General features: G+C 41.8%; 2 protein-coding genes across 4 annotated transcripts in view; one reads left to right on the top strand and one right to left on the bottom strand.

Annotated features, from left to right (window-relative positions):
- CATSPERE (catsper channel auxiliary subunit epsilon) overlaps nt 1-939 on the bottom strand; it is a 51,955-nt gene extending 51,016 nt beyond the window's left edge. For both annotated transcript variants that reach the window (XM_083496812.1, XM_083496813.1), the window contains exon 1: nt 674-939. In XM_083496812.1, the coding sequence (XP_083352938.1) occupies nt 674-936 (263 nt within the window). In that variant the 5' untranslated portion in view covers nt 937-939. The remainder of the gene's footprint in view (nt 1-673) is intronic.
- A 302-nt stretch (nt 940-1,241) lies between these two features.
- Nucleotides 1,242-21,063, top strand: part of ADSS2 (adenylosuccinate synthase 2) — a gene marked incomplete at its 5' end in the record, with an annotated part of 30,273 nt that continues 10,451 nt past the window's right edge. For both annotated transcript variants that reach the window (XM_083496935.1, XM_083496934.1), the window contains 4 exons: nt 1,242-1,415; nt 15,141-15,243; nt 17,711-17,779; nt 18,953-19,003. In XM_083496935.1, coding sequence (XP_083353061.1) covers nt 1,242-1,415; nt 15,141-15,243; nt 17,711-17,779; nt 18,953-19,003 — 397 coding nt within the window. The remainder of the gene's footprint in view (nt 1,416-15,140; nt 15,244-17,710; nt 17,780-18,952; nt 19,004-21,063) is intronic.

Below are 21,063 nucleotides of genomic sequence, written 5' to 3'. Positions count from 1 at the left end.
TGTATCTTAGTAAGGAGTCAGGTCCTAACATATCTTAGCAACAAAGATCTCTGACCCCTGCAGTGTGAGTGTGTTTGCCAGACGACCTTCCCTTCACCTAATTTGTCAGCCGCCTTCCATGTCGGAGAGTGGGCGCATTGGCTGTGCTCACTTTCACTATGCCCACCACTGGCATGCAACCCTCGGAGGAGATTCCAAATGGGGCTCTCGGACTGAGAAGAGTGAGCAAACCGAAGTACAGTGGTACCTTGGGTTACATACGCTTCAGGTTACAGACTCCGCTAACCCATAAATATTACCTCAGGTTAAGAACTTTGCTTCAGGATGAGAACAGAAATCGTGCTCCGGTGGCGCGGGAGGCCCCATTAGCTAAAGTGGTGCTTCAGGTTAAGAACAGTTTCAGGTTAAGAACGGACCTCCGGAACGAATTAAGTACTTAACCCGAAGTACCACTGTAACGGCCCCTGGGTGGCCGGCTAGGGGAGTGCTCTGCCTCATATCTGTTACCTTTCTCTTCACAAGATGCAACCTGCACTCACCATGAGGGCCGCTCGCTACCCTGAGCCATGGACACCCCCACTTCCTCGTTTCCCCTCTCGCACCCTTAAACCTGCCTCTCTGACATCCCCTTCCCAACCCGTTCAGCCCCCCGGGCCATCCTTCTCTCCCGCACCTCCACACTGCCCAGCATCCCTTCAACCAGAGGCAGAGCAGCAGGGGCTTGGCCCACACAAGCGGGAACAAAAAGCGCGCCATCAGCGCTGCCAAAAGAACGGCCCCCCAAACCGCCGTTAGCAACCGACGCCGCCTCGCGCTCGCTCTGCGTCTTCCAATAACAGCGCGGACGGCCACAGTGGGGCGAGCGAGCAGCGCGCCGTCCCGCCAGCTGAGGCGAGATCCGGGGCGACTGCGTTTCCCAGCATGACCCGCGGCCATTTCACGGCGAGACTGCGAAGTTAGCCGCGCGACACTATGGGCAGCGTAGTTCCTTCTATATATGGGCACGAAGCGCCGGCATTTAACATATTATGCAGATGAAGGGGCGGGCCTCCTGACACGCGCAGGAGCCGGATGCCAAAGGGAGGCCGGTAGGCGGCAGCAGGAGCTGGAGCGGGATGCGGCAACTGTGAGGGAAGGCGGGGATGAGGTAGCCGTCGCCGGCGGAGTCGGGCGCGCCGCTTCCTCCTCTGCTCCTCGCATGTGCCTTAAGAGCAATACGGAAACCTTCGCCTGCGGGAGCCATGTCTGAAAGCGGCTCCACGCCCGCCGCCGCCACCATCCCCAACGGCGGGGCCGCCTCCCGGCACCCCGGCAATAAAGTGGCCGTGGTGCTGGGGGCACAATGGGGCGACGAGGGCAAAGGGAAAGTGGTGGACCTGCTGGCGCAGGACGCGGACATCGTCTGCAGGTGCCAGGTGAGGAGCCGGGCGGGCCGAGTCACCTTGAACTCTCCCGGAGGCGCGCGCGGGGAGGCGACGGGCCTCTGAGAGAGAGAGAGAGCGGACCCCCCGCGGCTCTTCCCGCCGCCGCCGCCTCGGTTTCTATGGTAACTGCCGCGCTCAGGCCGGGCGCCGCGCTTTTTACCCGCTGCCCTGGTCTAACCAGCTGGCCGTCAGGGCGAGCCTCTCCCCTTCGTTTCCCGCATAGCCGGCTCTTCCCGCTTCCTCCATTGTTGCGACTGAGCTGGGCTGCTGCTTCCTGCGAGCGCCTGGAGCCGCGGAGCCGCCTCCCCACCCCGGCCGACTACCCTGCTTTGTGACGGACGGCGGTGGAGAAGGACGGCAGCGACCTGTTCCTTCCCTTCCGCCACCCCCCCGGTGTTTCTTTTATCTCTCTCTACTCTGACGGTTACGGCCATTTCCCGCCGTCCGCTTCTTTTTCTTCTCGGGCAGCCCTGCAGTGCAGCAGCGGCAGCTCTTCGCCCAGGCGAACGAAATGCAGCGGCGGAAAAGAGGCGGCTGAAGGAGCTGCTGGCAAGGCCTTGGCCAGCCCCTTCGCCAGGAGGCTGTTGTCTTCCTTGAGGCTCCATCATGAGTTCACTGGCGGGAGGAGAGGTTCATCTCAGGTGTTCCGCTCCTGTTGTGTTGCCTGCCCAAAATAAGAAACAAGCGTCCTCCTGTTTTCTTTCCCTCTGTGTGATACCTGATGTCTAAAGAAAGAGATCCTAGACCCAGGCTTCTCTCTTTTTCTCCCTCTTCTTATGGCCAATCTGGTATAGCTAATTTCTTCCAAGTGCGTGGATAATGCTGTTTAAATAATACAGGTAATGTTAAGATCCTAAATTCAATTGAAAAATCCTTATCAAAACGTCTATTATCTTTCATTAAGTGATTTTGATGGAAACGGATAATCCAAAGAACAGGTAATGGCCCCGCAGTCTCTATCAGAATTGCAACCAGGACAACCTAGGATCCAAAGTGCACCATGTGCATGCCTAAAACTCTGCTTTGCATAAACAAAACATGGGTTGTTTTCATCTTACTAATGCAGCCTCTTACACAGCCTTAGGATTCTCCAGCCTTCAGAAGGGCAGGGGAGGGGTGGAGAAAGAGCAGGAAGCTCAAGAGGTGGTGATGCAAAGTGCCCTGTTGAATCCATAGAAGTTCATACACAATTCTTTGGGTGCTTTGTTTCTAAATTGTAGTCTGTGTATTTCAGAACATGCTCAGGTTGGAAGTGCTTTCTCAGCCTTAAACAATGAAGTAGGAATTCTGTGCTTAGGAGTTGAAAAAATCAAAAGACCTGCCATACCTAGACTACTTAGAAAAAACTGAGGCTGCCATGTTGTTGTTTTTAAGAATCTGATCCAACTGTTTTGCACATGACACTTCTCTTATACAGATGTAAAAAAGAAAGTATGTGCATAATCCTTTGTACATATATTTGCCACAAATACTGATGGGTTGTATTCAGCTAAGTCCTGCTTAAAAGTAGATCAACTTGATGTTAATGAACCTAAATTAGTCATGGCTGTTTACTCTGAGCAGGACTCACTTTGAATACCACCCCATATTTAGAAGCTACAAAAGTTTATACACACTTTTCTTTTTTATCAGCTCCAAATGTACCTGTTCATATCATAGTTGCTTGTGTTGAAATTAGTAATACACTGTTATGCTCTGTCTCACTTTTCTGAGCTGTGAGAAGTTCCAGGGACATAGTGTTTATCTGGATTTCCTTCCATTTCAGCAGAGATTTATAGAATTTTGAATTATTTTACTTTTAATTACATATATACAGTGTCATATAAAATCTCCAGAGACAGGCAGTTCTCAAGAATGCTTTCTCTGCCTGAACTAACAGATCCCCAAATCTCAGTTCTGTGTCTTACTTGAAAATTATAGAGCTGTGCGTTTTGTTCCCTTTCCCAGATATGCATTCTCCTAGATTGCATTATCCCTAGCTGTAGGGTGGGTAGATGGGTGAGATAGAAAGCTACTTTGTACCAAGTCTGACCACTGATTTATCTAACTTAGTATTGTTGACACTGGCTAATACATGTACTGTAAGGTGTTTTCAGGGTTTCTGACAGAAGCCTTCCTCAGCCTAGCTTTGAAGATACCAAGGATATCTGGCATGCATACGCTATACCCAAGGGCGCTTCTCTGTTGCTGGTAGAGGTGGCAGGGCACCCAGCATGAGGCCAGCTCTGGCTCTACCACTGAACTATGTCCCTTCTTTTAGGTGGAAATATATCACCTGACTATCCTGGGTTATTAATGTAAGTAATGTACATTCACCCTAATTTACTATAGCCTGAAAATCTGAAGGAGTGACGGCTTAGGCTACAATCCCTTTACTCTCCAAGTGAGGAAATGGGACTACAGTAAATTGTAAATTTACTACAGTAAATATACAGTAAATTGCCTGACTATATTTATTTCCCTGTGTTTATGTACTTGTGGACCAGATCTTACAAGATCTGTTGAAGCCAATAAGAAGCTACATTAAGGCAGATGAAGCAACATTTTGAAAAGTGAGTTGCTGACCCATGCTCCTCTCTAAAAGATAATATGTTTGTGTAGTTTAACTAGGACTTAAGAGTTGGGGAGACAGGGAAGCACCAATCTTTCTGTGTGATTCTTGAGAACTACCAGTCCTAGAGTTCCTTGTGTGTTGATTGGTGGGAGAGACAAAGCACCATAATAATTTCTGACATTGATCCCAAGGACAGTGAAAGCCAGTGTTGCTGGTAGGATTAATGGGTCCCAAATATATGTGAATAAATGTCCACTTAATAAGCTACAGTTCAGTTAAATATCATTAGTATTATTAAATGTATTACTTACCCTTCACCAGCAGAGTTACAGCAATTTAAAATTCAGAATTATAAACATTTGGAACCAGTTACAGAATAGGTCCAGTACTGAAAACACACATCTTGGGTGTTAAAGGCCAGGATAAAGAGGTACATCTTCAACATTTGCTGAAAGCTGTATAAGAAACCAGATGCACCTCTGGGGGAGAGAATTCCATCACTTAAGGGCTGCCACAGAACATGCCTTTTCTCACCCGCAACTTCTGAGGGAAGAAGAACTACCAAGAAGCCCCTCTCTGCAGATCTTCACAAGGGGAAGGGGGCCTGTAGAGGAGACAGTCCTTCACATATTTGAAGAATAAGTCATTTGGAGTGTTAATCTAGCATGAAAACAAACTAACTGGTAGCCCAATACAGCTATCTAGAACATGGATTATATGAGTTCTGAAGGTAACACAGACATTAATCTGCCTGCTGCATTTTGAACCCGTTGAAGTTTCTGAGTTTTCTTCAAGGGCAGCCCTCATAAAGATAGTCCTACATATCTTTTGCAAACTGTCGTTGACTGGAAGAAGCTGAAAAATTTCAGCAAGTCTTAACATTTATAAAAAGCTGCACTTTTAGCTACTATGGGACAAAAACAGTTAATATCCTGGCTTTTTATCTGTCTGGTGTGAACTTGCAAGATAAATAAGGTTTGAGAAATAACCTATGGTTTTGCAAAGAAAAATACCAGAAAAATAAAATTTTCAAGTAAATTGATCACTTGAGAAAGAAGGGAAAAGATTGAAAGGCTAATACACTTTTGTTAAGACAACCAAAAAGTGTCAAAATGGTTGGCAAACACTTCTTCATGTTGGACGTTAAGAACACAAGAAAAGCCTGAATCAGAGCAAAGGCCCATCTAGTCCAAGTATTCTGTTCTCACAGCACTCTGTTTTGCAACAACATTGGAAGGCCACAAGTCCCTACCTCTGACTTAAATAATAGTCCTATTCACAGAAATCTGAAACCTTAACAATTCTTAGAAGTGAGATTTTTAACACACACAATCTCATCCCAGTTTGTTCTATTAAAATGGTGCTTTCCAATGCCTGCTTTTGATGCAACAACTTTCAGATAAGGAGAAAGCAAATTAGATTATTTGCTGAGGTGATAACATATTGCCAGTGTTACAATACAGTACAGCATATGCTGCACATTGTTTTCTTGTTTGCATTTAAAGGAAAATGTATAAATGTAGCTTGTAAAAATATTGTGTACTTTTGAAAATCTGGTCATAAAGTGTGTCTAAAAATCATTGTGGTGAGTCTGATTTCTACTGAAGTGCAATTAATGGCTAAACCTTGAAGTCTGTTTAACTGTTGAAGTAGGGAACAAGAACCACACATCAGTTTCTCATTGAGCAACATTCTGCGTGTTCTTACAAAGATCACATACTACCAAGTCATCGGCAGTATTACTTCATAAGCATATTTTCCCCTTATTCATCTTTACAGAACCACTGCACCTTAGACTATGATGGGTTATTAGCATTAGGAACAAGTATAATACACCCTGAGTAGAGATGTGAAGGCCTGGGAAAAGTACTGGGAAAATTGCAGGGAAGCGGTAGGTTTTCAAAAAATCTGTGTGTGTGTCCCCCCCCATCACATCTCTAACCCTGAGCATCTCTTCATATTATGCTTTGCTTGTTTGCAGCCATCGTTGGAAGGAAATGATAGCTGTTGCATTTGTGTATAGAATGGGCAAATTGTAATTTGGACAGAGTTGGATACCGCAGAGCAAGTCCAATGGAGCACTGGTTGATCCTTCTGTCCTGGATTGGTTTCAATTACTGTGGTCTGAGGATGTGGCAAGCTGATTGTAAAATATGCAACTAACCACCTGCCCCTTTCACCTTTGCCTGTCTTGGCTTCTTGGACTTAGCTGTAGGGGGTTGATTGGGTGTGTCTGAGGATTAATGCTTCCCTGGAGGAGAGAAAGTACCCGCCTTGAAGTGGTGCATTAAAAAGTGGTCTTTAAATAGACCTCCCTGCAGTCAGATGTGTTGGACAACTATCGCCCAGTAACAAATATCCCCTCTTTGAGCGTGTTGTGGCACAGCTTCAGATATGTTTGGGAGAAAGTGATTGCTTGGATCCATTCCAGTCTGGCTTCAGGCCCAGTCATAGCACTGAAACTGCCTTGGTCACCCTGGTTGATGACATTTGCAGTAGAGATGTGGGAAGTGCAACCCTTCTTGTTCTTCCTGATCTCAGTGGCCTTGATACTATTGACCATGGTATTCTTCTGGAGCTTCTCAGGCAGGTCGGAGTTCAGGGCATTGTTCTTCAGTAGCTCTGCTCTTACCTCCAGGAACAGTTTCAAAAAGAGTTGTTCTGTAGTGTCCTGCAGGGTTTCATCTTGTCCCCCATGCCCTTGAAGAAACATCAATTGGTCCAAAATGCAAAGGCCAAATCCCTTGTTGGGGTTCCATTTATAACACATATATTTCCTATTTTAAAACAGCTACATTGGTTGCCTCTTCATTTTTATATGTCATTTAGGGTGCTCACACTAGTGTCTAAAGCCTTAAATGACTTAAGCCCCAAATATCTGAACAGCCGTCACCTTCTCAACAGACACACTCTGGTGTTAAGCTCAGAACACTGGGGCCCTCTTGGTAGTTCTTCTGCCCTCAAAAGCTGAGGTTGCGGGGTACCCTGAGAGGAAGCATGCTCTGTGGCAGACACCCACAGAGGGGTTTGTGGTACCTTCATTATACAGCTTTCATCATGAGCTTAACCTGATATTTGACTTTCTGTCTGTCTCTGTATATCTATCTATCCATCCATCTATCTATCTATCTATCTATCTGGACCCATTCTAGTTGTGACTGTAATTTCTGTTAAACTGTTTTTAATTTATTTTGCATAGTTGCATCCTGCCCTGGGACCTTCTGGTGAAGGTTAGGTGGCTATGGTGTTGTTGCTGCTGCTGCTTCAAGAGTGGGCCCATATATTGTGTAGGATCCAAAGTTGTGCAAGTGGGAGCCTCCTGAGGCAACATACCTTTCCCCTTCCTTCCTATGTATCCCCTGAAAAACATATCTGAAGAGCCAATAAATTCTAAACAGTGGGGGCTACGTTATGATAGGGAATTACCAAAAGTCAGGTGGACACAATTTATGCAAACACTTGCCTATGTTGTTCATATAATGTAGAGGGGAGGGAAGTGGACAAAAATTATCAGGTGCCAAAGACTTAGTGAATCATGAGTAAGCATGCTTTATTTCTTATAATTCTGCAGAGGTGTAGTGCTTCTTATCACTTCATCTACATGTTTAAATATTCTTTTTAATGGTTGTGTGCTTTTAGTTAAGGATCTTGCATGTTTTTAATGCCTTTTATTGCTCACAAAAACAATAGCATAGATGGTTTGGTAGTTCAAAGTATGCTGAATGCTGGTCATAGTTTTCATTGGTAAAGTAGTGCACCATTTGCTTATAACTTCCTCATTTTTTTAGTTAGAGAATTTTTAATCTACAGCATTTTACAAATCTCTAAAAAAGATTGACATCCTTGGTATAAATCTGCTGTAAGAGTAATGATAGATTGGTTTTTTTAAGCAATTACCTCTGTATAACTGATAGCAATCTCTTTGCTGAGTTCACATTGTTAGCTAATGGCTTGGTTTGATAAGCAGCAGTGATCCATGATGAGTGAGTGATTAAGTGATACCTTGAAACTTTTGTTAAGCTGTGACATCATCAAAGGAACTGGCTTTGAAGTCCAGTTGCTTTCAAATTAGCAAATGAGCATGGGAAACTGAGGTTTCTTTTTAAAATAAATTCTTTTTTTTAAAAAAAGATGTTAATTTGATTTGAAGCATGCCTCCAACAGTGTGCAGAACTGGTGCATGGTTTTCTGCTGCACTGAGCCAATGTGGTTATATGTTCTTAAGTGGAATCAGTTGCCATCTTCATGCACCATTTTAACTTTCTCAGATTGTTAAATTGTGAGCCTCAACTATAGTTTCCATTGGTGTTGCTTTTTTTGGGAAATTACCTTAATTTGCATAGAAAAATTATCAAACTTGTGAAAAGTAATTTTCATTTTTCAATGGGAAATGGTCTGATGCCCTAGTGTGATCTAATTTATCATGCTTATTTTCCTTGTATCTAATAAACAAAAGTAACAATTTCACAACTGCCAGGCTTGCCTAATTTTTATGTGCAATTAAGATCCATTCATTTTTGCTAATGAACTTAGGAAAAGGGAAAAGCTCAATGGAATTATTTCCACCCGTCATCACTGGTAGCATTATGTAGTTCTTTGGGCATGAAACAGAACCAAAAGCTTGCATTAATCCATTTGCTAATCACATTCTCCTAGTATGAGCTATGTGGCTCAGGGTTCTTTCAAAACTGATACGAATATCACAGATTTGGAGGGATCAGACTTTCCACTGCTCAACTGGATAGGATATCACTATCTTTTGTTTAAAAATAGAAATGATTTTAATTCTAAACACTTTTGTGTAAACAAACAAACAAACTTATTTTCTTAGGTAGCTTACTTCTAGGTATCCTAAGGGCTTCTATTGTGTAGATTTTTTCTTTTAAGAGTCCCAGTGATTACATCTGCAGTTTTAAAATAAGCCTGTCTTTCTAGCTGTCAGATTATTTGATCATATATAATTGCAAACAACAGTGTAGTGGTAAATTAATCTTTGTAATGTACCATGCCAGTAATCAACAGGCTTTCTTGCAGTAAAGTGTTAATTTGTTAAAATATTATCTCATTTTTCCTTTGACATATGTTTACTCAACTAGTCAACATGCATAGCAGTTAAGATACTTTAGGATTATCAGCTTGTGGTCAGGGATTGCATTCATGTCTGAAACATGATCTGAGCAATTGGCAATTCTTTTTAAAAAAATATTATTCATTCCACAACTGCAGTCTATTTTGTGTATAAAACTTCACTGTTTTCTGCAAATGGTGTGATGGAATACTTGTGATAGGGAATATATTGAACCCTATCTAGACTTTTGCTTCCTCTGGTGCTTCCTTCATCTGCCAACAGAGGCTATGAGGGGCGTTAGCAGCAGCCCAGTGAAGAAGCGGCAGCTTTGAGGGATGTAACATCTAGTTGACTCAGCAGGTTTCAGAAGTGAGTGGAAGTTGGAACATGGAAGAGATGGGGAAACATATTTACATATTTGACCAATCTTAGTAACTCTTATCTATTTCATAGTGTTTTAATTATTTTTTAATGTTATGGTGCCTTAAGAGGTCATGGCATAAGCACTACAAGTAAAATAAATAAAGAAATAAATTACTAATCATTCTGTGATAGGTTTTAGAATTTGGCTGCTTGGGAAAATCTGGATTTCAAGCTTGTTCTGAAGTCTAATCCTGTTCCATTTCATGGAAAATACTGTTAACCTTTTCAGCAGAAATTTACTAAGAGTGTAGTTGCAATCCACAGGCTTGGCTAAGATTTCACATGTGTCCTTTCAGCTGTAGCCCTCAGGACACTTGATACACAGGATATCCATAGTAAGCGTAGCTAATGTGATTTATAGATATGCATAGTTGAAGTTGTGGTGCAGCTCATACTAGAATAGTTATAGTGCTCCTCTGGATTTGATACATGTTATGCAGCCTGTCATTTCTACTCCTCTTCTAACTACTTACTATATTAGTCTGCTTATATGGGAATGTACAGACCTGGGGACTGAAAGGATTTTAGAATGTTGCCTAAGAGTCTGCTAGTTTTGATGCTGTGTGATTGTTTTCCATATGGCTATCATAATTATTTGTCTGGTAGCATAGTTTGAGCAGCGGTTGGTGGGTGACATTGGTGGCGGACTTGTCTTTCCCCTTCCTCTCCTCTACTGTGTGCACCCCCATAATCTGCTGGGAGTGTTAGCAGATTTTGGGGGCACATGTGGAACTGCATGGAGGAGAAGAAGAAAGAAGTGTCATTGTACAGGTGGATGTCAATTGTGCAGCCTAAGTGGAGATTTCATTCTCTTTAATTTAACAATGCAGGTCTGGCATGTCAGTATCTCAGCTCGCAGTCAGAGGTAACTGGCCTCCCCCGGGCAAACCGAGTGAGATACCTGTTGACCTTTCCGTCTGCGTCTGACTTTTGCATTGCTGCTTTTATCCAACATGGCATGCATTGTTAAATTAAAACTGAAAGTAGTGTTTTATCTAAGTGTAGCTGATTGGCCCAGTTTGCATGCCACATTAAACCATAGTTAAAATAAGCTATGATTTAATGTGAAGAATCAGTGTGCTTCTGCCCATTGCTGAAATTTCAGGCACCTGTGTCAGGGAGGAAAGTACCCACAGTCTTGTTTGCTTGGGGAAACCCACATTCACATGTGACAACAAGACAGACTCAGAGTTGTTTCCTCCCTGACATGGCAGCAGTTGGAACGGAGGAGCAGGGACGAACTTTGATCTTTCAAATTTTAGTGGCGCCCTCTGCAAGGCCAAAATTTGGCACCCCATGCATCTCACCTTCTGTTCTGCTCAGTTCACTATGTTGTAGTTGCAATGCTTTGCAGCGGCCACTATGCTCGGTGGCCAGTGTTGCGGAATTGGTCACACTGCCCTAAATCCGCCTCTGGGAGAAGGAATAAAAATTCCATGATTTCAGCAGCATGCACTAGCTTATTTTAATGCTGCTCTGAGCCCCAAGAAGGAAGGGCAGGATAAAAATTCATTAAACAAATAACTATTAATAGGAAGTACAAGCATGTTGGCTTGCAAAATTCTTGAGGGAAATCCATATTCCAAACAACCACTTTAGAGGAGTAGAGAGGTTCTGCTTCCATTTGCTCGCACATGGTAATTGAGGTAGGGATTTTGGCCCCATGCAACTGCTCAGAGAAAGTAATTTCTGAATGAATTTGTTTCTGTAATTTATACCTCTTTTTCTAACAAGTACTTTCAAGGCAGCACAACACAGTATCTGCGAAACACTGCTGTGACAGAAGCAAATGCACACAGGCCAACTCTTATTTAAGCTAATATTTGGAGTGGGGAAGGCAGGCAGATTCCCTTCCCCAAATGCAAGATTTTTTAAGAGATCCTTGTTTCCCAGGAACCCATTCTGGCTTTCTTCTTGCTCCATGTGCCCAGTGTGGTTCGATGCCGGAGACCCACTTTACTAAAAGGGAGAGTAATACTGGAGACTGATTCCCCACCCCTCTACCCCAGAAGTTGAATGTATGAAATGCCTGCACAGTTTCAAGTAGCTCACAACTATTCATCAGCAAGAGAAACTGGCATATTAGGTTACTGCTAGGAAAGAAGTTCAAGTAAGGACATGAGCTTTGTAGCTCTTTTGGATGAGCAGCTCTAGAGAGACTTGAGAAACATTTCTTATTCTTGAATGTAAGAAATAGAACATTTCTTATTTGTATAAAATGTTTTCAATTTTAAAAGATACTATGGGATCAAATGATAGCATTACCTCTTCAGATCAGTGTTATTTAAACTTGGAATCCAAAGTTAGTCTTTCTGAGATGCTTGAAAATAACATTGATATTGATTTATAGGCACTATAATTTCTAATTTCCTTAAGAAAGGGATGCTTGTGGAATTCCCTCCCCACAAAAGTCTGGTTGTTACTTTCATTTACGGTTGTTGTTGTTGTTGTTGTTGTTGTTGTTGTTGTTAATTAGATTTCTATGCTGCCCTTCAGCCAAGGGTCGCAGGGCTGTTTACAATATGGTTTTCATTGTATGCTGCAGATGTACCTCTTTACTCTGCTGTTTGAAATTTGAGATCATTTCTATGTCCAGCATTAGAAACTCAGATATATAAGCTGGGCACCAAATAGCTCCTTAAACCAAGGTTACAGTTGCCAAAATGGAGTGTCTAGTTGCCATTTTGGGGCAAGACGGCATCATGTCTTACAAGAACAGCATAGGCAGGAGAGCTGCAGGATGAGCTTTGGATGCTGTTCTTATCATTTAGTCCTTATGGTTGCAGAGATAACATGGTTGCAGAGATAACATACCAACGCACTCAGGCCAAATACAGTTTTCTAATTTTGAATCATATGTTTTGCTGAAGGCTTTGCTCTGTATACATTTCTTAAACTTCAGAGTTCTTCCAGATCAAATAAAACCTAAATTGTTTTAAAGGTAACAGAACTTATTAGAAGTCAGATTTCACTATACAGTGGTACCTCGGGTTACATACACTTCAGGTTACAGACTCCGCTAAGCCAGAAATAGTACCTCGGGTTAAGAACTTTGCTTCAGGATGAGAACAAAAATCATGCCGCGGCAGCGGAAGGCCCTATTAGCTAAAGTGGTGCTTCAGGTTAAGAACAGTTTCAGGTTAAGAACGGACCTCTGTGTGGTGCGCATCCTGGGAGTGCGGTTGCGATGGCACCCTTTCCCCAAATGGTACCCGGTGCGGTGCGCTCCCCCCTCCCCTCGTCCATATGCCAGTGGAAGTATTACTGCACGAACAGAAACCCTTGCATGAGTGTGACAACTTCAATGGATACAACTCATTGAAATTTATGTACTATTCTTTTGACTTTATTTAAGAATATGAGGATGGGATTATAAAAGTTTGTAGAGAACACCATCCTTCTTTTCTGAACTCATGTATAAAACCCCTTTCTAATTCTCATGAGGTGATTAAAAAGGTGATTCTAAATTTCTAGATGTATGAAAAAGATAAGATAGGCAAGGCAAATGAATTAATGGTTTAGTCTGCCAATGAAATGCTTTATGAATCTCTTGAACATTTAAGACATGGCAGAAATGGCATGCTAGACCTCTATAAATATTGGCACTGTGGACTACTGCAAGGTAAATCTTGTCAGAAAAAATATGCCCAGTATGCTCACATAATTGGAATGCTGTGTTTGCATATTTTACTAGCTATTCAACCACGAAAGTCACTGAACATTCTGTGTGTTTCTTACACAGCACAGTTAAACTGGCCTAATTTTTTAAAAAAGCATTGTCCTCTTTTGTTAATTAGATAATAGAGTACAATCCTAAACTCTCAGTGAGTTTAGGATTGTACTGTATTATCTAATTAACAAAAGAGGACTATGTGCTCTAGCATTCCATTGAACACAATGAATTTCCTTCTAAACAAGAATGCTTGTGACTATTTCCTTCTAAACAAGAATGCTTGTGACTATTGTTCTGTGCTCACTTACCTGTGAATACACCCCATTGAAAGCACCAGGACTTAGGAAGCACACATAGGGTTGTCCAATTATTTGCTACAAATTATTAGTATTTCTGTGTTAAAATAATCATCCTTGTACTGGTTTACCTATGCATTAGAATAGGTTACAAAATGGTAACGCTTGGTTGCTTTTTACTGGAATTACCAATTCAGTAATGACTCCTTTGAAGACTTCAGCTACCACCTGAAAAATCTCTGCAGCCCCCTCCTTCATGAGGTGGCGATAGTGCTTGTGCTTTTTCTTTGAAAAATACATAATGCTGAAAGAAGTGGTGAAGAGTGACACACTTTCCTACTTAAGCACCAAGTGTGCCTCAGATCAACAAACAATGGAAGAGGAAGTAGGGAAAGTGTTGTTCTTCATTTTGTCTTTCATCTCTGTATGGTTTTTAAACCTCAGAACAACACTTGAGCAAATGAACCGAAAACTGGGAGAAAGGATAACTATCCGGATGGGAGACTGCAAAAGGAAAGTAGAATTGCTGGCAGGAAGTAGGAGGGGGCTGGAGGTTGGGTGACACAGGAGTTGGGGAAGAGAGGCTGGAGTAAGAGAGAGGAAAGGAGAAAGCAGAATATGAAAACCAGCGTGCACTTTCTTTGGCACATGCATGCACACACAGGTTGGAGCCAGTAAAATGGATCTTCCTGAAAATGTGACATTTGTCTCTTGGTTGACTGAACAAAAAAATAAGAAACCTAGCATTTGCCAGTGCTGCCGTGCCACAAAACATGGATCCAAGGCGTGGGTTCTCATATTTTTTACAAGGAATATCTTCCAAAATCAAACATCACACTACAGAAGTAAGTTGTGAGTTTTCTTTGTGGCAGTTTTGTCAATTCAAGTGGATTCATTTTACCGTATTTTTCGCTCTATAAGACACACCAGACCACAAGACGCACCTAGTTTTTGGAGGAGGAAAACAAGGAAAAATATATTCTGAATCTCAGAAGCCAGAACAGCAAGAGGGATCGCTGCGCAGTGAAAGCAGCAATCCCTCCTGCTGTTCTGGCTTCTGGGATAGCTGTGCAGCCTGCATTCGCTCTATAAGACGCACACACATTTCCCCTTACTTTTTAGGAGGGAAAAAGTGAGTCTTATAGAGCAAAAAATACGGTAATTTTCTTGGTGCTTTGAGTTTTTGGTTTTTTTTTTTACAATCAAGCAGTGTATAAATTTTATGAGGTATAAATATATTAAAATTATAGTTAGCATAACACATTGGTTCTGAACCAGTGTTTCAACTACGACAGTTTATTAAAATATGAATGCTTTAGGAGTAATGAGGTCTTTCATTGGTCAAAACAACTGACTTCACATGACACACAGTGAAGCTTAGTTTTTGCATTTATTTCTTTAGAAACAGTTTTTGCATTGTGAATTTGATTGAAAAGCTGTGGGTGTATTTGTAAATGAAAATACATCTTAGAAGCAAGTTTAAATCAGTGACCAATCAACTGTCAATACATTCAAGACTGTTAGTAACAGGTTTGAGATTTGTTGTTTATGTTACCAAGTTAAGCAAAAAGTAGCTTGATTTGTTTTTCTTCCAAGTAACAGACAGGAACAACATGTATGAAAGGGTTGTTAGTTCTAATGTGAGCTTTTAGTAACTATTTTAAGAAAAAATGAAGAATAATACATCCTATCTTACCTGCAGGGAGGCAACAATGCTGGGCATACTGTCGTAGTAGATTCTGTGGAATATGATTTCCATCTCTTACCCAGTGGTATCATCAATCCAAAAGTTACGGCTTTTATTGGTAAGTAGTATTTTTCAGAATATACTGTACCTCTACAGTCTGAAGTCTTTTTTGGGGGTAATTGTTATTTTATAGAATTTTTTTCAAATATAAAGCAGTAAGTGATACATAAAGAGGAAAAAACAAAACACACAACTGTGTAAAGGGGAAAAAACACATATGAATATATATAAAAATACCCTAACCCATACATTCTTTTATAAATTTAATATTATTATCTTAATACTAATGTAAATATTAATATTAATAGCCTACTACATTTTGTATAAATTTGTTCCAAATATTCTGGTATTTATCCAAGCAGAGTCTGTAAGCAGTCCGTTCATAGGTTGCAAGTCTTATCATATTATCAATCCACTGATTAAAGGAGATCATGTCTTTATTCTTCCAGTTCTTCAATATCAGCCTCTTGGCTACCATTAGAATGCGTAAAATCCATTTTTTTTGTCCGGTTGTTAACCTCTATATCAGGGGTTGTCAACCTGGTCCCTACCGCCCAATAGTGGGCATTTCAGGATTCTAGGTGGGCGGTAGGGGTTCTACGGCACAGGCTGAATCCTCCTTCCATTGAGCACTGGTGGGCAGTAAGGAAATTTTGCCGTCAAGAAAGATGCTATAAAAAGGTTGACTATCCCTGGACTAGATTATCAGACTAAACTCTTCTGGATGTGACCCTGCCCTTCCAAGTAAGCAGGGGTGCCAACTTGAATAAAATACTGGGAGGAGGGCAAGGGTGTCAACTTTGGATGGCAGCCCTCTCAAATATTTTATGGGGGGGGGCCAAGGAACCTTGTCCCCTAGTAGTTGGCTCCTATGCAAGTAAGTACCACGTCTTCAACCTTGCCTCTACTGGGAGCTTTGAGCCAAATTAGGTTTTTATATCAGGATCATATTTCCAAAAGATAAACTCCCAGTTTAGGAAATACCTTTGGGGCTCTATAACACCGACGGTTTGAATCTGCACAATGGTGGTGAGCTCTCGTTGCTCTGTCACAGCTTCTGCCAACCTAACAGTCTGAAAGCACATCAGTGCCAGTAGATAAATAGGTACCGTTGCAGCGGGAAGGTAAATGGTGTTTCCATGTGCTCTGGCACTCATCATGGTGTCCCATTGTGCCAGAAGCAGTTTAGTCATGCTGGTCACATGACCCGGAAAGCTGTCTGTGAACAAACACCAGCTTCCTTGGCCTGAAAAGTGAGATGAGCGCTGCACCCCATAGTTTCATTTGACTGAACTTAACCACCCAGGGGTCCTTTTTACCTTTAGTGGAAAGCACTAATGCTTGTATAGAGTGGCGCACATGACTCTAATCTACACCAGCCCTCTGTGCTCCTTTTCCCACATCCCCGCCCTACTACCCAAATATTGGGTGCTTTCAGTGCCTTATACGTGTGATTACAGTAGTACCTCGGGTTAAGAACTTAATTCGTTCCAGAGGTCCGTTCTTAACCTGAAACGATTCTTAACCTGAGGCGTGCTTTTGCTAATGGGGTCTCCTGCTGCCGCTGCACTGCCGGCACGTGATTTCCGCTCTTATCCTGGGGCAAAGTTCTTAACCTGGAGCAACCACTTCCTGGTTAGCGGAGTTTGTAACCCAAAGCATCTGTAACCCAAAACGTCTGTAACCTGAGGTACCACTGTACAAAGTCACCATTGGATTGAAGCCCTAGACCAGGGGTCTGCAAACCTTTTCAGCAGGGGGCCAGTCCACTGTCCCTCAGACCTTGTGGGGGGCCGGACTATATTTTGTAAAAATAAAATAAATGAATGAATTCCTATGCCCCACAAATAACTCAGAGATGCATTTTAAATAAAAGGACAAATTCTACTCATGTAAAAACACACTGATTCCTGGACCGTGCGCAGGCCAGATTTAGAAGGCGATTGGGCCGGATCCAGCTCCCGGGCCTTAGTTTGCCTACCAATGCCCTAGACTTTAACTGAAAAGTAAGTAATATAAGATATATTTTAGTATTTACCGTATTTTTCACCCTATAGGACGCACTTTTTCCCCTCCAAAAATGAATGGGAAATGTGTGTGCGTCCTATGGGGCGAATGCAGGCTTTCGCTGAAGCTTGGAGAGCGAGAGGGGTCGGTGCGCACCAACCCCCCTCTCTCTCCAGGCTTCAGGAAGCTATCCGTAAGCCTGGGGAGTCCGCGGGAGTTCCCACAGGGCTCCCTAGGCTGCGGATAGCAGCCTGCTTGCCCGGAGCGCGGGGTGCACTGAAGCAGAGTGCCCCGCGCTTCGGGAAGCTATCTGCAGCCTAGGGAGCCCTGGGAGAGTTACCGCGGCTGGGGGGGGGATAATTTTTTTTCCTTTATCCCCCTCCCCAAACTAGGTGCGTCCTATAGGGCGAAAAATACGGTAAATGCTTTTCCTTTTTGCAAGGTCAAAACTGGGGTTTTTGAGACTTTTAACCTTCTTGTGTTCCTCATTGATCACTCCCTTTTCGTGTTTTCCCCAGGAAATGGTGTGGTAATTCACTTGCCAGGATTGTTTGAAGAAGCAGAGAAAAATGTTAAAAAAGGAAAAGGTAAGAACAGCTTTCTAAGGTATCGTAGGGAGATGGCGAGGATTCTCTCGCATTGGTATATAGCAGAACTTGGTAATTACCAATGTGTTTCTGCTCCTGAGTTGCCTGATGGTATCCACTTGGTGCATTGAGGGAAAAAGTAACCAATTCTCAAAGATTTATTTCTTTTGTTCAGAATTCCCCCCCCCCCATTTATTTCTATTTAGCACTTAAAGTAAGTGGTATATGACATACAACACTTTAAAATACAAATACAAATTAAGGAATGCTAGAAGAATGTTGGAATGAAGTGATATGGCTTTAGTAGAAAGGTTATAAGGAATTAAGTACAAATAGATTAATAGAGTATTAAAAGAAAAATAAGGCTGAAATGTGTTAAGATAATTATAGGATAGGAAACGGGAAGATGGAAAGGAATTGCTGAAATAATTAATAGAAGTGGAATACAAAAAGGGAGGTATGAGGAGGTCATGGAAATATGTGAAAGAAAGATAAAACATTGAAATTTCTTTTGTTTTCTTTTCTTTGTTGATGTGTTTTAAAATTGTTTTTGTTTTGTCTTGTTAGTTTAATGTCTTAGTGTAAGGTAGTGTCTTTGTATTGTAATGTATTGTTTTTTCTTTGTTTTCTGTAGTGTTTAAATTGTTGTAAAAGCAATAAATATTATTAAAAAAATAAAAAATAAAATACAAATACACGCTGTATATAATTTTAAAATTTTCAGTGGCCAAGAATGTTGGATTAGTGTTCAGATTATCTAAATGCACCACTTTTTTTTTAAAGCCACATGATGAAATAGAATTTAAATGGAAGAAGTAATATTAAATAAATATCTAGTGTTTCTATTGCGAGTTAGAGTGTTCATAAGCCAGTGTTTTATATAGATCCATTTTCAAGATATTGTATGTTTGAGACAAATAGCAATGACTGAAATTTGTTTGGTTTTTCCAAGATACATTGAGTTAGTTTTGTGATATTTTCTAAACTGTCTCTTCATTCAACTGATCACATTAGGCTGTAATCCTTTGCACACTTACTTGGGAGTAAGTACCACCAAAGGCAGTGGAATTTTCTTCTCTTTAAAAATGCATAGAATTTTGTTGTTGGCCATTAAAAGTAACTGATTTCTAAATGTGTTTCCCCCCATAATATTTCTTTTGTTGCTTTTCAAAGGATTGGAAGGTTGGGAAAAAAGATTAATTATATCTGACAGAGCTCATATTGGTAAGTAAAAAATATTGAAATATATTAAATGATTCAAAATATTTTTTAATCTCTAGCTCTGATTTGTTTTTCATTTGTAAATATCTAGCAGTAATATAGGTTAGAATACAAAGGGCTGTGGGGGAATGTTCCATGCACATAGTGGGGCCTTTTGTTGTGCCCACTTCAAATGTAGACACCCCCCTACATTATTCAACAGCAGCTATTGAAAGAGAACAGCCTCCCAACATAGTAGACAGGGTTCTAAAGCTAGCTTTCTGGTATCAAATACTGCATTGGCTATCAAAGTGGAAATCAAACTCTTAAACAAGAGGTGTTTTTTATCTAAACTGGTAATTGTTTTATAGTAAATGTGTTCTTCCACAAATGAATGTTTATGTCAAGAATTTGTCAAGATGAATGGTTGGAGGATCATCTTATTTATTGCCTTATGTATAAATAAATGTGCAGTTTGAAAGCACGCCAAAGTGCAAGTAGATAAATAGTTACCGCTCCAGCGGGGAAGGTAAACGGCGTTTCCATGCGCTGCTCTGGTTCGCCAGAAAGCGGCTTAGTCATGCTGGCCACATGACCCGGAAGCTGTATGCTGACTCCCTCGGCCAATAAAGCAAGATGAGCGCCGCAACCCCAGAGTTGTCCTCGACTGGACCTAATGGTCAGGGGTCCCTTTACCTTTACCTTTATGTCTTCTATACTGCATACTAATGCAATTTATACCAGGGGTGACCAAATGGCAACATGAGCAACATCTAGCCTAAAGCGTGTCTTTATTCGTCTACCTTTTTGGTGTCCCATCAAACAAGAAATGCAAGGGAGGAAGTACCTTGGCTTTCTCTTCTGCACATAAAATGATTTCTACTGCAAGCATCAAAGGTCTAGCAAACTCATAACAGATGAAGATGGCGGACATTTCCCCAATCTATCCAGCTAAGCTGATCAGGAGACAAGAAAACATTGTGCTGCCCTTGGATTGTCCCCTCCTTTGCTGCAAATCACCAATGAATAGCATGGTTCTTAAGTAGTTTCTCAGGAACAATTCCCTCCCTGCCTGCCTTAAAACACTAGCAACTGCTGTTGTATCACAGAGATTAACCAATTTAAACAAAGATTGTTAAGCAGTGTAATAAAGTTACCTAATATTGATAAGAAGCAGGGTATATTAAAACCAGCCTTTTCACTTTAATGTTCGAAATGTGTTTCCACTTCAGATAATTGTGTGTTTATAGCCCCTTTCAACACGTGCGGCCATTGACAAAGCAAGTCCACCCTTTTGGTGTATTTCTTTGTTGCCTTTGTCAGTCTTAGAATATTGATGCTGATTAGTGTAAAGGTAAAGGTACCCCTGCCAGTACGGGCCAGTCGTGTCCGACTCTAGGGTTGTTCGCCCATCTCACTTAAGAGGCCAGGGGCCAGCGCTGTCCGGAGACACTTCTGGGTCATGTGGCCAGCGTGACGAAGCTGCTCTGGCGAGCCAGCACCAGCGCAGCACACGGAAACGCCGTTTACCTTCCCGCTATAAAGCGGTACCTATTTATCTACTTGCACTAGGGGTGCTTTCGAACTGCTAGGTGGGCAGGAGCTGGGACCGAAAGACGGGAGCTCACCGCGCCGCGGGGATTCGAACCGCCGACCATACGATCGGCAAGTCCTAGGCACTGAGGTTTTACTCACAGCGCCACCCGCGTCCCTGATGATTAGTGCAAACCCCCCAGTTATTGGGATAACAAGATGCATTCTATGTATTCTATTCAGCCTCTATAACTTCTGCAATATAAGAGAATTTTAAGATGCTTGGAATGTCAGTAGCCCTGGAGAAATGCAAATGTTTTTGAACAGAAAAGGTTTGACTGGCATCTCTTGAGTTGTAGCATACTGTAGTGCTTTGTTTGCATACTTTTGTTTGCCTTGACTTTTGTGTTCACAAATTCAAGTGCTTTTTCTAAAATATTATTTTACTAAACAGCTGTATTTTCTCCAGGTGCTTGTTACTTAAAGTTTATATATCTAGAACAAATGATGATTTCCAAAATACTTTGGCATACATTAATGAGAAATAATAG

The sequence above is a fragment of the Podarcis liolepis genome, assembly GCF_965112155.1.
Source record: "Podarcis liolepis genome assembly, chromosome: 3".
Classification (NCBI taxonomy): domain Eukaryota; kingdom Metazoa; phylum Chordata; class Lepidosauria; order Squamata; family Lacertidae; genus Podarcis; species Podarcis liolepis.
Note: the sequence above shows the minus strand (reverse complement) of the source record. Positions and strands in the feature narration are given on the sequence as shown.